We start from the raw sequence: 14,713 nt of genomic DNA, 5'->3' as shown, positions 1-14,713 counted from the left end.
TCCAAATCCAATCAAATCCAAGATGGCAGCATGTCAAGTCGTTTGTTTGTGACTAGTACATTTTAACCTACTAATAATCTATTTATTTATGGTAGCGTAACTTCGTTGTTGTGTAGTGCAAACTATTTCATTTTTGCTGGTGTAAAGATCACGGGTCCTCCTCAACTTGGCACTTCATTACTTGAAGTTTACCAAAGTAACCCTATCTCTGGCTGGCCTGAGTTCCTCCTTCGTCCGCGGAGTGTCTTGTCCAAGCTGCTCCTTTTTGCTCTTTGCCTGGCTGTCAGTGGCAGCTCAACCCGTTCTCTCGATCTCCCTCAACACCCAATCTACTCACACGCGCAAACACTCACATTGATTCACATACACGCTGTCCCTCTCTCCACTTACCTTCGTTGGCCTCTTGTTTTTTTTGTCAGAGAAAATGACAATTTACGTGGTATTGCTTTGTGCACTGACTTTACTGAACTCTGGAGAAAACGAACATTGTCGCAGGGTGAGTACATCTGACAATGTACTCTCGCGTCCATTAGACATTTTGTATGCAGGAACTCGCTCTTTTTCACTCGGTCCACTCGTCCAAGTGCCGATGCATTTGTGTCATGATGTGAACAGTACGAACTTGTGTCACTACCAAAGTCTAATGGTTTTAAATGACTGTTTTGTATTGTCTGGAAACGCACTTGTAGAATTCGCTTGCAGTAGGTCTCTTAAAAAAGAGAAGCCGTGCAAGGTTATTAAACAGAGGTGCCTAGTTATTCTTCTGTTGTTGATAGGTAACGTGCAACCTAACCCTGGCCCTGATATGCAATGTCTCCAAACCCCCTCTGATTTTAAATCAAGATCTGGTTTTGGTATTTTTCATTTAAATGTACGCAGCCTGTTGTCAAAAATTGATGGGGTTAGGATTTGGGCTAAATCAACTGATGCTGATGTAATTGTGTTTTCTGAAACCTGGCTCAGCAAGTCTGTTTTTGATAAGGATATTTGTATAAGTGGTTACAATGTTTATCGCACTGATCGGGTTAAGAAAGGTGGGGGTGTGGCTATATATGTAAAATCTAAATTCCATGTAAGTGTGGCAAAGTCTGAAACTATTTGTAAACAGTTGGAATTTCTTGCTTTGAATATTGAGGTTTCAAAGGGCCTTTCTATAACTGTGATTGGCTGTTATAGACCCCCCTCTGCTCTCTATAACTGTGATTGGCTGTTATAGACCCCCCTCTGCTCTCTATAACTGTGATTGGCTGTTATAGACCCCCCCTCTGCTCTCGGTGATGCATTTTCTTCTTTGACGCACCTTATGTCTAAACTTCTTTACAGTGAAATGATCTTGATTGGTGATCTCAACTGGTGTTGGTTAAAGCCGGTGTCTGATGATTTAAAAATGTTTTGTAATTCTATGAATCTTACCCAGTTGATTAATTCACCCACTCGCCCAAATCTTAAATGCCCAGAGAAATCTACCCTGATTGATTTGATATTGACAAATGTTCCACATAAATATTCTGCGGTTGGTGTTTTTTGTAATGATTTAAGTGACCATTGTGCTGTTGTTGCTGTTAGAAATACTAAGGTTCCAAAGACAAATCCACGTTTTATTCGTAAGAGAAATTTGAAGTGTTTTAATGAGCAGGCTTTCTTTCATGATTTGTTTAATTTTGACTGGAGCAAGATTGAGCTTATCCCTGATGTGGAAACTGCCTGGATATTCTTTCATGATGGTTTTTTCCAAATAGTAAACAAACATGCACCATTCCGCAGGTTCAGGGTTAAAGGGCGGGATAATCCATGGTTTTCTTCTGAGCTGTCTTGTATTATTCACGACCGTAATCTAGCCTGGGCTAAAGCAAGGAAATCTTGTTCTGATGCTGATTGGCTTATTTTTAGGCAGTTAAGAAACAAGTGTTCTTTTCTTCTCAGGAAGGCCAAGTCTGAATATTTTATGTCTGCTACCACTGATAACCTGAATGACCCTAGAAAGTTTTGGAATGCTATTAAGTCTATGTCTGGTAACAGTAATGTTAATGAATTACCGTCATGTGTTTTGAAGGACTCTGTTGCTATATATGACAAAACTGAAATGCTGAATTGTTTCAATGAGCACTTTGTATCATCTGGTAGGCTGTTTGATTCAGTGTCCTCTGTCTCTGTACAACCCTGTGTGGATGAACCAGTGTCCTCTGTCTCTGTACAACCCTGTGTGGATGAACCAGTGTCCTCTGTCTCTGTACAACCCTGTGTGGATGAACCAGTGAGAGCTGGTCAAACTTTTAGCTTTCTGCCATTCTCAGTGCAGGTGGTACATAAAGCCCTGAAATCCTTAGATCAAAGAAAGCCTGCAGGTCCTGATCTTTTGGATCCCTGCTTTTTAAATCTGGCAGCTGATTTCATAGCTGAACCACTTACATATCTGTTCAATCTAACCCTGGAATGTAATGAAATTCCAAAGATCTGGAAATCAGCTTTTGTCCTACCACTTTTAAAAGGGGGAGATCCAACTCTTTTAAATAATTATAGGCCAATCTCAAAGCTGTCACCCCTGGTGAAAATACTTGAAACCCTTGTAAGTGAACAGCTAAAAGAGTTTTTATTTACTAACTCTATTTTATCAATGTACCAATCGGGCTTCAGGAAGAAGCATAGCACAATTACAGCAGCCATGAAGGTTTTAAATGATATCACTGAAGCCCTTGACAAAAAACAGCACTGTGTCTCACTTTTTATTGATCTCTCTAAGGCTTTTGATACAGTTGATCATGCTATACTAAGGCAGAGATTGTTGAGTGTAGGTCTTTCGGAGCATGCAGTTGCATGGTTTGCTAACTATCTGTCTGATAGAACTCAGTGCACTCAATTTGATGGGCTCATGTCTGTCAAATTGTCTGTCCTGAATGGTGTGCCCCAAGGCTCTGTACTTGGTCCTCTCTTATTCACTATTTATATAAATGATTTAGACAAAAATGTCCAAAATGCACAACTTCATTTTTATGCTGATGATACTGTTATTTACTGTTGTGCCTCATCTCTTACAAAAGCTTTCCAGAACTTGCAAACTGCTTTTTATACTGTTCAACATACCTTGTGTCAATTGAAGCTTATCCTCAATACTGACAAAACTAAACTAATGGTGTTTTCTAATGCAAGAAATAGACCTCTGAACCTATCACCTATTACTACCTGTCAGGGCAAGGAGATTGAGGTTGTAACCTCATATAAATATCTTGGAATTCTAATTGATGACGGCCTCTCTTTTAAATTGCATATTCAACAACTTACAAAAAAATTGAAGCTGAAATTGGGATTTTATTTTAGGAATAAGGCCTGTTTTTCTTTTGAAGCCAGAAGGAGGCTAGTATCAGCTACATTTATGCCTTTACTAGACTATGGGGATATTTTATATATGAATGCTTCCGCTCAGTGTTTGAGATCAATTGACACTCTTTACCATGGCACTTTGAGATTTATTTTAAACTGCAAAACCCTTACGCACCACTGTACTTTATATACCAGGGTTGGCTGGCCTTCTCTAGTCACTCGTAGGCTCAGTCACTGGTATACTTTTATTTACAAAGCCATTTTGGGTTTACTACCTTTTTATTTGGGCATTTTTAATGTTCAGAAATGTGGTGGGTACTCTCTTCGTTCGCTGGACTTTATCCTGCTAACTGTTCCAAATGTCCCAACTGAATTTGGTAAAAGGTCTTTTATGTACTCTGCGCCATCGTCTTGGAACGCCTTACAAAATAATTTTAAACTGGAAGAACTTGTCCCGATTGGTGTTTTTAAATCACTGATGAAGGATTTTGAGGCTGATTCCCTGACCTGTCAATGTTTTTAATTTGCTGTTTTTGATATTGTTATACTCTTGTGAATTCAATGGTTTTTACTAGATTACTTGTAGTTTTTCATGTCTGTCTGTAATTTTTGTAATGACTTGGTGCTGCCTATCTTGGCCAGGACGCTCTTGAAAAAGAGATTTTAAATCTCAATGAGCCCTTCCTGGTTAAATAAAGGTTAAATAAATAAAATAAATAAATAAAATGTGATGACCAATTTATGCAGGGTGGTATAATTGAGGAATGTTTCTCTCTTCTTAGTTTTCCCAGATGCGTGATGAGATGTTCAAGTCAAACCTGGTCTGCTCCTTCATCATGCTCCTCTGCCTCATGGGTGCACAGACCCTCGTCCCCGCCACAAGGTGTGTTCTTTATTTCATTAGAAGTATGATATGATCTTTTACTTCATTTATTAAAGATCTTTAGAGTAATCTTTCTCAACCGCTCACATGCTTCTCTCTCTCTTCTTCATCTGATCCTCTCCTCCGCCTCCTCCCTGTTTCTCTCTCTTCATCATCTGATCCTCTCCTCCTCCCTGTTTCTCTCTCTTCATCATCTGATCCTCTCCTCCTCCCTGTTTCTCTCTCTTCATCGTCTGATCCTCTCCTCCTCACTGTTTCTCTCTCTTCATCATCTGATCCTCTCCTCCTCCCTGTTTCTCTCTCTTCATCGTCTGATCCTCTCCTCCTCCTCCTCCTTCCTGTTTCTCTCTCTTCATTGTCTGATCCTCTCCTCCCTGTTTCTCTCTCTCTTCATCGTCTGATCGTCTCCTCCTCCTCCTCCTTCTTCCTGTTTCTCTCTCTTCATCGTCTGATCCTCTCCTCCTCCTCCCTGTTTCTCTCTTCCCCTCTCCATCCTCAATCTCTCCGACCGACACACACACACACACACACACACACACACACACACACACACACACACACACACACACACACACACACACACACACACACCCACCCCCTCTCAGACTGTGTCCTATGCTGGTTCAGTTTGGAGTGTGTGTGTGTGTGTATGTGATGCTGCTGGTGGTGGTCCTAGCTGAAGAGTTTAAACAGAGCCCTTTAGCGCTGCAGTTCCTGTGCTGCTGGATCAACGAGAACAAGACTGTCAGAACACTGCTCACGCTCACCGCCATTATCATCAACTTTGGAGTGGCCTCATCTGATATAGTGAGTCTATTGTTATACTCAATGACCAATATGTTATGTACCCTCAACGATAATGCACAATGACCAATATGTTATGTACCCTCAACGATAACACACAATGACCAATATGTTATGTACCCTCAACAATAACACACAATGACCAATATGTTATGTACCCTCAACGATAACACACAATGACCAATATGTTATGTACCCTCAAACCATTATCCGATCTGTTCTTTCATGAAGGTTTTCCTCTCTGCTGCACTATAAACTTGTTTTGAAGTAGCTGCAGTTTGATTGGTTGTGTGTGTGTGTGTGTGTGTGTGTGTGTGTGTGTGTGTGTGTGTGTGTGTGTGTGTGTGTGTGTGTGTGTGTGTGTGTGTGTGCGTGTGTGTGTTCTAGCTGTGGTGTGTAGAGTCTGAGATGGACCCTAACAACAGAAGCAGCTCCCAGCAGCACACCTGGTCCTGGCCTGTCAACATCTGTACACACCCTGAGGTAACACAGACACACACACACACACACACACTACACATTTAGATTGGTCAAGAAGGTTTTGATCCATTTTGTGACTGTCTCTGTCTTCTGTAGTTCCTGGTTTTCAGTGGGGTGGTGGCCATGGTGTCGTGTGCTGTGTTCTTCAGGCTGCACTGTCTGCTGAAGCTAGCTGTGTTACTTCTGGCCATAACTGTCTACACGTACCTCATAGAAGTCAGTTTCCACACACTGTTTATACGCCAGACCTCTGAAAACACCAGGTACTGAATAAACACACACACTGGTGACCGCCTGGTTGTGTGTAGTGTGTAGTGTGTGTGTGTGTGGTGACTGTCTGGTTGTGTCTGTCCCTTGTAGGCAGCAGTACCTGAGGAGGAAGGATGTGTGTGTCCTGCTCATGGCCATGTTTGTGGTGGCTGTAATTTACAACAGTAGACAGGTAGGACATGGGCTCTCTCCTCCTCTGTCCTCTACTCCTCCTCTATCTTCCCTCTCTCCTCCCTACGCCTCTTCTCTCCTCCCTACTCGTCCCTCCTCTCTCCTCCTCCTCTCTTCTCCTCCCTACACCTACTCTCTCCTCCCTACTCTTCATCCCTCCTCCCTACTACTCCTCCTCTCTCCTCCCTACTCCTCTTCTCTCTTCCTACTCCTCTTCTTTCCTCTACACTCCTCTTCTCTCCTCCCTACACTTCCTCTCTCTTCCATACCCCTCCCTTCACCTACCCTACTGCATGTGATGGTTGTTGTTCCCCTCCTGTCCAGTTGGAGGCGACGGCGCGGCTGGACTTCCTGTGGCGTCTGCAGGCCAGACAGGAAGTGGAGGACATGAAGGAGCTGAGGGAACATAATGAGTGTTTACTCTTCAACATTCTGCCTTCACACGTCGCACAGCACTTCCTAGAGAGAGACCGCCACAATGAGGTGTGTGTGTTTTGTTTGGGTCTCTGTTTTCAGTTCTAGAGCAGGCCATCTTGATGTTAACGTGTGTGTGTGTGTAGGATTTGTACTCCCAGTCCTATGAGCGTGTGGGGGTGTTGTTTGCATCCATCCCCGGGTTTACAGACTACTATGAACAGAAAGAGTTGATCCATCAGGATCTGGAGTGTCTTCGGCTTCTCAATGAGATCATAGCTGACTTCGACGAGGTTAGAAACAAATCTACACACGCCGTTTCCCTGTGATATGTTACCAGCGTACAATTATTTTGTTTTATAATATCCACCTCTTTCTCTCTTTCACTCTCTCTCTCTCTCTCTCTCTCTCTCTCTCTCTCTCTCTCTCTCTCTCTCTCTCTCTCTCTCTCTGTCTCTGTCTCTGTCTCTGTCTCTGTCTCTGTCTCTGTCTCTGTCTCTGTCTCTGTCTCTGTCTCTGTCTCTGTCTCTGTCTCTCTCTCTCTTTCTCTCTCTCTGTCTCTCTCTCTCTTTCACTCTGTCTCTCTCTCTCTCTCTCTCTCTGTCTCTCTCTCTCTCTCTGTCTCTCTGTCTCTCTCTCTCTCTCTCTCTTTCACTCTCTGTCTTTCTCTCTTTCTGTCTTGCTCTCTCTCTCTCTCTCTCTCTCTCTGTCTCTCTCTGTCTCTCTCTGTATGTAGTTATTAGATGAGACATATTTCCAGGACATTGAGAAAATCAAAACCATTGGCAGCTGTTACATGGCTGCTTCTGGCCTCTCCCCTGATCAACAGGTCAGCCCTCTTAGTGTCTCAGGGTTGGGCTACTTTGGGTTGGGCTACTTTGGGTTGGGAACATTTGGGTTGGGCTCATTTGGGTTGGGAACATTTGGGCTGGGCTCATTTGGGCTGGGCTCATTTGGGCTGGGCTCATTTGGGTTGGGCTCATTTGGGCTGGGCTACTTTGGGCTGGGCTCATTTGGGTTGGGCTCATTTGGGCTGGGCTCAAAGTGATTTGAATTTAAAATACAGAAATAGAGTTTAGGTTTTCAGTTTATCGAAAAGAAATTGAACATAAATGCCCTTTTTTCAATTATTGAATTGGAATTTCAGTTTACTTCCTGAATTGACTGCCTTCAATTCGACCCTGTTTAGTGTCTTCTATTTCAACTGGCTTCATTCTGTTCAAAGTATGACTTTGACTTTACATTTGAGTTGAATTTAGTAGGAATAGTAAAATGATCTGTGTGTGTTGTAGGAGTGTGGTGATGAGTGGCGTCACCTCAGTGAGCTGGTGCTGTTTGCCCTGGAAATGCAGGCGACGCTCAAACGAATCAACACACACTCTGGAAACAGCTTTCAGCTCCGTGTTGGTGAGAACACACACACACACACATGAATATCTAGACAAAACATGATCAAATCACAACTGTTTGGTTTACTGAGACAGTGGAGCATGGTTTCCCAAAATGCAGCCCCTCGGGACTCCCTATATGTGATAAAGTGAAAATCTGACCCTAACCCGCTAATACACTTTGACCTCTGACCTGTTTGTGTAGGCATAGCCCATGGTCCAGTGGTTGCCGGGGTGATAGGAGCCACTAAACCTCAGTATGACATCTGGGGAATGACCGTGAACCTGGCCAGCCGCATGGACAGCACCGGGGTCAGTGGACGCATACAGGTAGGACTGTGGGTGGGCGGGTAGCAGAGGCTTGGCTTTGGCGTGTTAATATGTGGGTTAATGTGCTGCGCTGTGTTTGTGTGTGTGTGTTTGCATCTGTGCGTGTGTGTGTATGTGTGTGTGCGTGCATGTGCGTGCGTGTGTGTGTGTATGTGTGCGTGCGTGCGTGTGTGTGTGTTTGCACATGTGTGTGTGTGTGTGTGTGCGTGCGTGTGTGTGTGTGTGCATGTGTGCGTGTGTGTGTGTGTGTGTGTGTGTTTGCACGTGTGTGTGTGTGCATGTGTGTGTGCGTGCGTGCGTGTGCGTGTGTGTGTGCTTGTGTGTGTGTGTGTGTGTGTATCCCAGGTCCCAGAGAGTACCAGTCATGTCCTGGCGGAGCGCGGCTTCGTTCGCGAGCTGAGGGGGGAGATCTACGTGAAAGGTGTGAGCGAGCGGCAGGGGAACGTCAAGACGTACTTCGTGAGGAGCCGCGAGTCGTGTACCAGCTACGTGGAGCGCAGTGTGAACCGCGGGGGTCTGGGGAGGAACACTCTGTCTGCTCTGGTCTTTACCCTGGTCCAGACCAGGAAGAGAGAGACACAACGAGAGGCTAACGGAGGGTTCCACCTGCTGGAGGTCTCATAGACCTGGGGCTGTATATCCTATCGGGAGAGAATTCAGCATATCCTCTCCTCGTTTGTTGGATTAAAACTGCTTTCTATGGTGGATTACCTAAAATTACCTAAAATGGAGAACGGGGGGTACAGGCTAAAAGAGAGACACTAGAGGAGGGGAACGGAAGATCCTCTTCTGGACTGCAGGACAGAGCAGAGTACTCTATAGCAGTGGTTCCCAACCTTTTTCGGTTACAGTACCGGCCAACTGCTCTGCCCAAAGTACCCCTACAGTACGTCATGGGTCTTCTCAAGTACCCTCGGTGGATTGGTCTGCCACCCAACAGAAATACAGTGGATTATATACTGCTGTCTGCCACCCAACAGAAATACAGTGGATTATATACTGCTGTCTGCCACCCAACAGAAATACAGTGGATTATATACTGCTGTCTGCCACCCAACAGAAATACAGTGGATTATATACTGCTGTCTGCCACCCAACAGAAATACAGTGGATTATATACTGCTGTCTGCCACCCAACAGAAATACAGTGGATTATATACTGCTGTCTGCCACCCAACAGAAATACAGTGGATTATATACTGCTGTCTGCCACCCAACAGAAATACAGTGGTTTATATACTGCTGTCTGCCACCAACAGAAATACAGTGGATTATATACTGCTGTCTGCCACCCAACAGAAATACAGTGGTTTATATACTGCTGTCTGCCACCCAACAGAAATACAGTGGATTATATACCGCTGTCTGCCACCCAACATAAATACAGTGGATTATATACCGCTGTCTGCCACCCAACATAAATACAGTGGTTTATATACTGCTGTCTGCCACTCAACAGAAATACAGTGGTTTATATACTGCTGTCTGCCACCCAACAGAAATACAGTGGATTATATACTGCTGTCTGCCACCCAACAGAAATACAGTGGATTATATACTGCTGTCTGCCACCCAACAGAAATACAGTGGTTTATATACTGCTGTCTACCACCAACAGAAATACAGTGGATTATATACTGCTGTCTGCCACCCAACAGAAATACAGTGGTTTATATACTGCTGTCTGCCACCCAACAGAAATACAGTGGTTTATATACTGCTGTCTGCCACCCAACAGAAATACAGTGGATTATATACCGCTGTCTGCCACCCAACATAAATACAGTGGATTATATACCGCTGTCTGCCACCCAACATAAATACAGTGGATTATATACTGCTGTCTGCCACCCAACAGAAATACAGTGGATTATATACTGCTGTCTGCCACCCAACAGAAATACAGTGGATTATATACTGCTGTCTGCCACCCAACAGAAATACAGTGGTTTATATACTGCTGTCTGCCACCCACAGAAATACAGTGGATTATATACTGCTGTCTGCCACCCAACAGAAATACAGTGGATTATATACTGCTGTCTGCCACCCAACAGAAATACAGTGGTTTATATACTGCTGTCTTCCACCCAACAGAAATACAGTGGATTATATACTGCTGTCTGCCACCAACAGAAATACAGTGGATTATATACTGCTGTCTGACACCCAACAGAAATACAGTGGATTATATATTGAGTTTACAAAACATTAAGAACACCTGCTCTTTCCATGACATATACTGACCAGGTGAAAGCTATGACTCTTTATTGAAGTCACCTGTTAAATCCACAGACAGGTTGCAGATGGATTTTAAGCCTTGAGACAATTGAGACATGGATTGTGTATGTGTGCCATTCAGAAGGTGAATGGGCAAGACAAAATATTTAAGTGCCTTTGAACGGGGTATGGTAGTAGGTGACAGGCGCACCGGTTTGTGTCAAGAACTGCAACGATGCTGGGTTTTTTCACGCTCAACGGTTTCCAGTGTGTATCAAGAATGGTCCACCCACCCAAAGGACATCCAGCCAACTTGACACAACTGTGTGAAGCATTGGAGTCAACATGGGCCAGCATCCCTGTGGAACTGGGCCAGCATCCCTGTGGAACGCTTTCGACACCTTGTAGAGTCCATGTCCTGATGAACTGAGGCTGTTCTGAGGGAAAACCGGGGTAACTCAATATTAGGAAGGTGTTCTTAATGTTTTTTACACCAACAGCAATACTGTGGGTTATATACCACCGTCTGCCACCAACAGCAATACTGTGGGTTATATACCACCGTCTGCCACCAACAGCAATACTGTGGGTTATATACCACCGTCTGCCACCAACAGCAATACTGTGGGTTATATACCACCGTCTGCCACCAACAGCAATACTGTGGGTTATATACCACCGTCTGCCACCAACAGCAATACTGTGGGTTATATACCACCGTCTGCCACCAACAGCAATACTGTGGGTTATATACCACCGTCTGCCACCAACAGCAATACTGTGGGTTATATACCACCGTCTGCCACCAACAGCAATACTGTGGGTTATATACCACCGTCTGCCACCAACAGCAAATACCACCGTCTGCCACCAACAACAATACTGTGGGTTATATACCACCGTCTACCACCAACAGCAATACTGTGGGTTATATACCACCGTCTGCCACCAACAGCAATGCTGTGGGTTATATACCACCGTCTGCCACCAACAGCAATACTGCGGGTTATATACCACCGTCGGCCACCAACAGCAATACTGTGGGTTATATACCACCGTCTGCCACCAACAGCAATACTGTGGGTTATATACCACCGTCTGCCACCAACAGCAATACTGTGGGTTATATACCACCGTCTGCCACCAACAGCAATACTGTGGGTTATATACCACCGTCTGCCACCAACAGCAATACTGTGGGTTATATACCACCGTCTGCCACCAACAGCAATACTGTGGGTTATATACCACCGTCTACCACCAACAGCAATACTGTGGGTTATATACCACCGTCTGCCACCAACAGCAATACTGTGGGTTATATACCACCGTCTGCCACCAACAGCAATACTGTGGGTTATATACCACCGTCTGCCACCAACAACAATACAGATTGAATAGACTTTTAATTAACCTCAACACTCATAAACTATCTCTAGCATTTACTCTGCATGGACTTTAATAACTCAGAGGGCTGATGGGACATATCTATCCAGAACATTCTAAAGCACTTCTGCTTTCGGGTTTGTTGCTTTTTTCCCCCTTTAACGGTTACAGTCAGAGCTTTACTGTGTATGTCTGTTAAGGATAGGACCTGGGGAAGGTCAACTGACCCTAAATCTGTGTTTATGAGTGAATTAGGACCTGGGGAAGGTCAACTGACCCTAAATCTGTGTTTATGAGTGAATTAGGACCTGGGGAAGGTCAACTGACCCTAAATCTGTGTTTATGAGTGAATTAGGACCTGGGGAAGGTCAACTGACCCTAAATCTGTGTTTATGAGTGAATTAGGACCTGGGGAAGGTCAACTGACCCTAAATCTGTGTTTATGAGTGAATTAGGACCTGGGGAAGGTCAACTGACCCTAAATCTGTGTTTATGAGTGAATTAGGACCTGGGGAAGGTCAACTGACCCTAAATCTGTGTTTATGAGTGAATTAGGACCTGGGGAAAGTCAACTGTGCCTATATTCACAAAGCATCTTGGAGTAGAAGTTCTGATCTAGGATCTGTCCATATACCCTCATTCATTATGATCAAGGATCTGTCCATATAACCTCATTCATTCTGATCTAGGATCTGTCCATATACACTCATTCATTCTGATCTAGGATCTGTCCATATACCCTCATTCATTCTGATCTAGGATCTGTCCATATACACTCATTCATTCTGATCTAGGATCTGTCCATACACCCTCATTCATTATGATCTAGGATCTGTCCATACACCCTCATTCATTATGATCTAGGATCTGTCCATATACCCTTATTCATTCTGATCTAGCATCTGTCCATATACCCTCATTCATTCTGATCTAGGATCTGTCCATATACCCTCATTCATTATGATCTAGGATCTGTCCATATACCCTCATTCATTATGATCTAGGATCTGTCCATATACCCTCATTCATTATGATCTAGGATCTGTCCATATACCCTCATTCATTATGATCTAGGATCTGTCCATATACCCTCATTCATTCTGATCTAGGATCTGTCCATATACCCTCATTCATTATGATCTAGGATCTGTCCATAAACCCTCATTCATTATGATCTAGGATCTGTCCATATACCCTCATTATGATCTAGGATCTGTCCATATACCCTCATTCATTCTGATCTAGGATCTGTCCATATACCCTCATTATGATCTAGGATCTGTCCATATACCCTCATTCATTATGATCTAGAATCTGTCCATATACCCTCATTCATTATGATCTAGGATCTGTCCATATACCCTCATTCATTCTGATCTAGGATCTGTCCATATACCCTCATTCATTAAGATCTAGGATCTGTCCATACACCCTCATTCATTCTGATCTAGGATCTGTCCATATACCCCTCATTCATTCTGATCTAGGATCTGTCCATATACCCTCATTCATTCTGATCTAGGATCTGTCCATATACCCTCATTCATTCTGATCTAGGATCTGTCCATATACCCTCATTCATTATGATCTAGGATCTGTCCATATACCCTCATTCATTATGATCTAGGATCTGTCCATATACCCTCATTCATTCTGATCTAGGATCTGTCCATATACCCCTCATTCATTCTGATCTAGAATCTGTCCATATACCCTCATTCATTCTGATCTAGGATCCGTCCATATACCCTCATTCATTCTGATCTAGGATCTGTCCATATACCCCTCATTCATTCTGATCTAGAATCTGTCCATATACCCCTCATTCATTATGATCTAGAATCTGTCCATATACCCCTCATTCATTATGATCTAGGATCTGTCCATATACCCTCATTCATTCTGATCTAGGATCTGTCCATATACCCTCATTCATTCTGATCTAGGATCTGTCCATATACCCTCATTCATTATGATCTAGGATCTGTCTATAATCCTTTTTGTTAAAATTTAAAAGGCTAAACTGATCCTAGATCAGCACTCTTACTCGGAGATGCTTTGTGGATACGGTCCCTGATCCTAGACCTCTGTCTTTTGAGTAACAAGTGGAATTGCATTGCCTGAGAAGGATCTTAAGTAAATGTAATCTTAATTTGATGACCCTGTTGTTGCAGGAAATGTCCTACACAGCAGTAATGCTCTTTTTTTGTTGTTGTTGTGTATTTAAGGTTTAAAAATGATTATTAAGTTTGTATTATCCACTTTAAAAAATCTGACTTGATTTGCCCTAACAAAAAAATGTATCAACTCCTGCATAATAATGCACATTTCCTATTGCTGCGGGATTATTTCCCTGCTGTGAGAAACTGGTCAAATTAAGATCTGTATACTGATTTACCTGTATTGTTTTGTACATATGAACAGTAACTCTTGATACAACTACAACTCTATTAAATACAATGTTAAAACTATCACACTCTGTCCTGACTAATGATGTTGGCGTCGCTGACTCTCACTCTCTCTTTTGGCATATGACTCATTCATTCACTCATTAACTCACTCATTCATTCATTCACGCATTCATTCACTCATTCATTCACTCATTCATTCACTCACTCGTTCATTCACTCATTCACTCACTCATTCATTCACTCATTCATTCACTCATTAACTCACTCATTCATTCACTCATTCATTCACTCATTAACTCATTCACTCACACTCATTCATTCACTCATTAACTCATTCACTCACTCATTCATTCATTAACTCATTGACTCACTCATTCATTAACTCATTGACTCACTCATTCATTAACTCACTCACTCATTCACTCATTAACTTATTCACTCACTCACTCATTCATTCACTCATTCATTCACTTACTCATTCATTCACTCATTCATTCACTTACTCATTCATTCACTCATCTATTTATAAGAATACGCCATGTTTTAACTTCATCTTAATTTTACCATTGGCATCTCTCACCAAGCCTAGCTCTTTTCAGTGTTAGCCATACGACTAAGCTGTCCCTAAAGTCAATTTA

General features: G+C 43.1%; 1 protein-coding gene across 1 annotated transcript; it reads left to right on the top strand.

Moving 5' to 3' along the window:
* The first annotated feature begins 101 nt into the window (after positions 1–101).
* Positions 102–14,135, top strand: LOC139563625 (adenylate cyclase type 8). Its single transcript, XM_071382461.1, has 12 exons — positions 102–496; positions 4,101–4,201; positions 4,807–5,008; positions 5,393–5,488; positions 5,582–5,748; positions 5,846–5,927; positions 6,251–6,409; positions 6,487–6,633; positions 7,077–7,169; positions 7,633–7,747; positions 7,934–8,058; positions 8,404–14,135. Exons 1-12 carry the CDS (start codon positions 425–427, stop codon positions 8,680–8,682), a joined length of 1,638 nt encoding a protein of 545 aa, XP_071238562.1. The 5' UTR covers positions 102–424; the 3' UTR covers positions 8,683–14,135.
* The last annotated feature ends 578 nt before the right edge of the window (positions 14,136–14,713 follow it).

Source organism: Salvelinus alpinus, chromosome 34, assembly GCF_045679555.1.
Source record: "Salvelinus alpinus chromosome 34, SLU_Salpinus.1, whole genome shotgun sequence".
Lineage (NCBI taxonomy): Eukaryota > Metazoa > Chordata > Actinopteri > Salmoniformes > Salmonidae > Salvelinus > Salvelinus alpinus.
The sequence above is the reverse complement of the archived record's forward strand: the minus strand, read 5'-3'. Positions and strand labels throughout refer to the sequence as shown.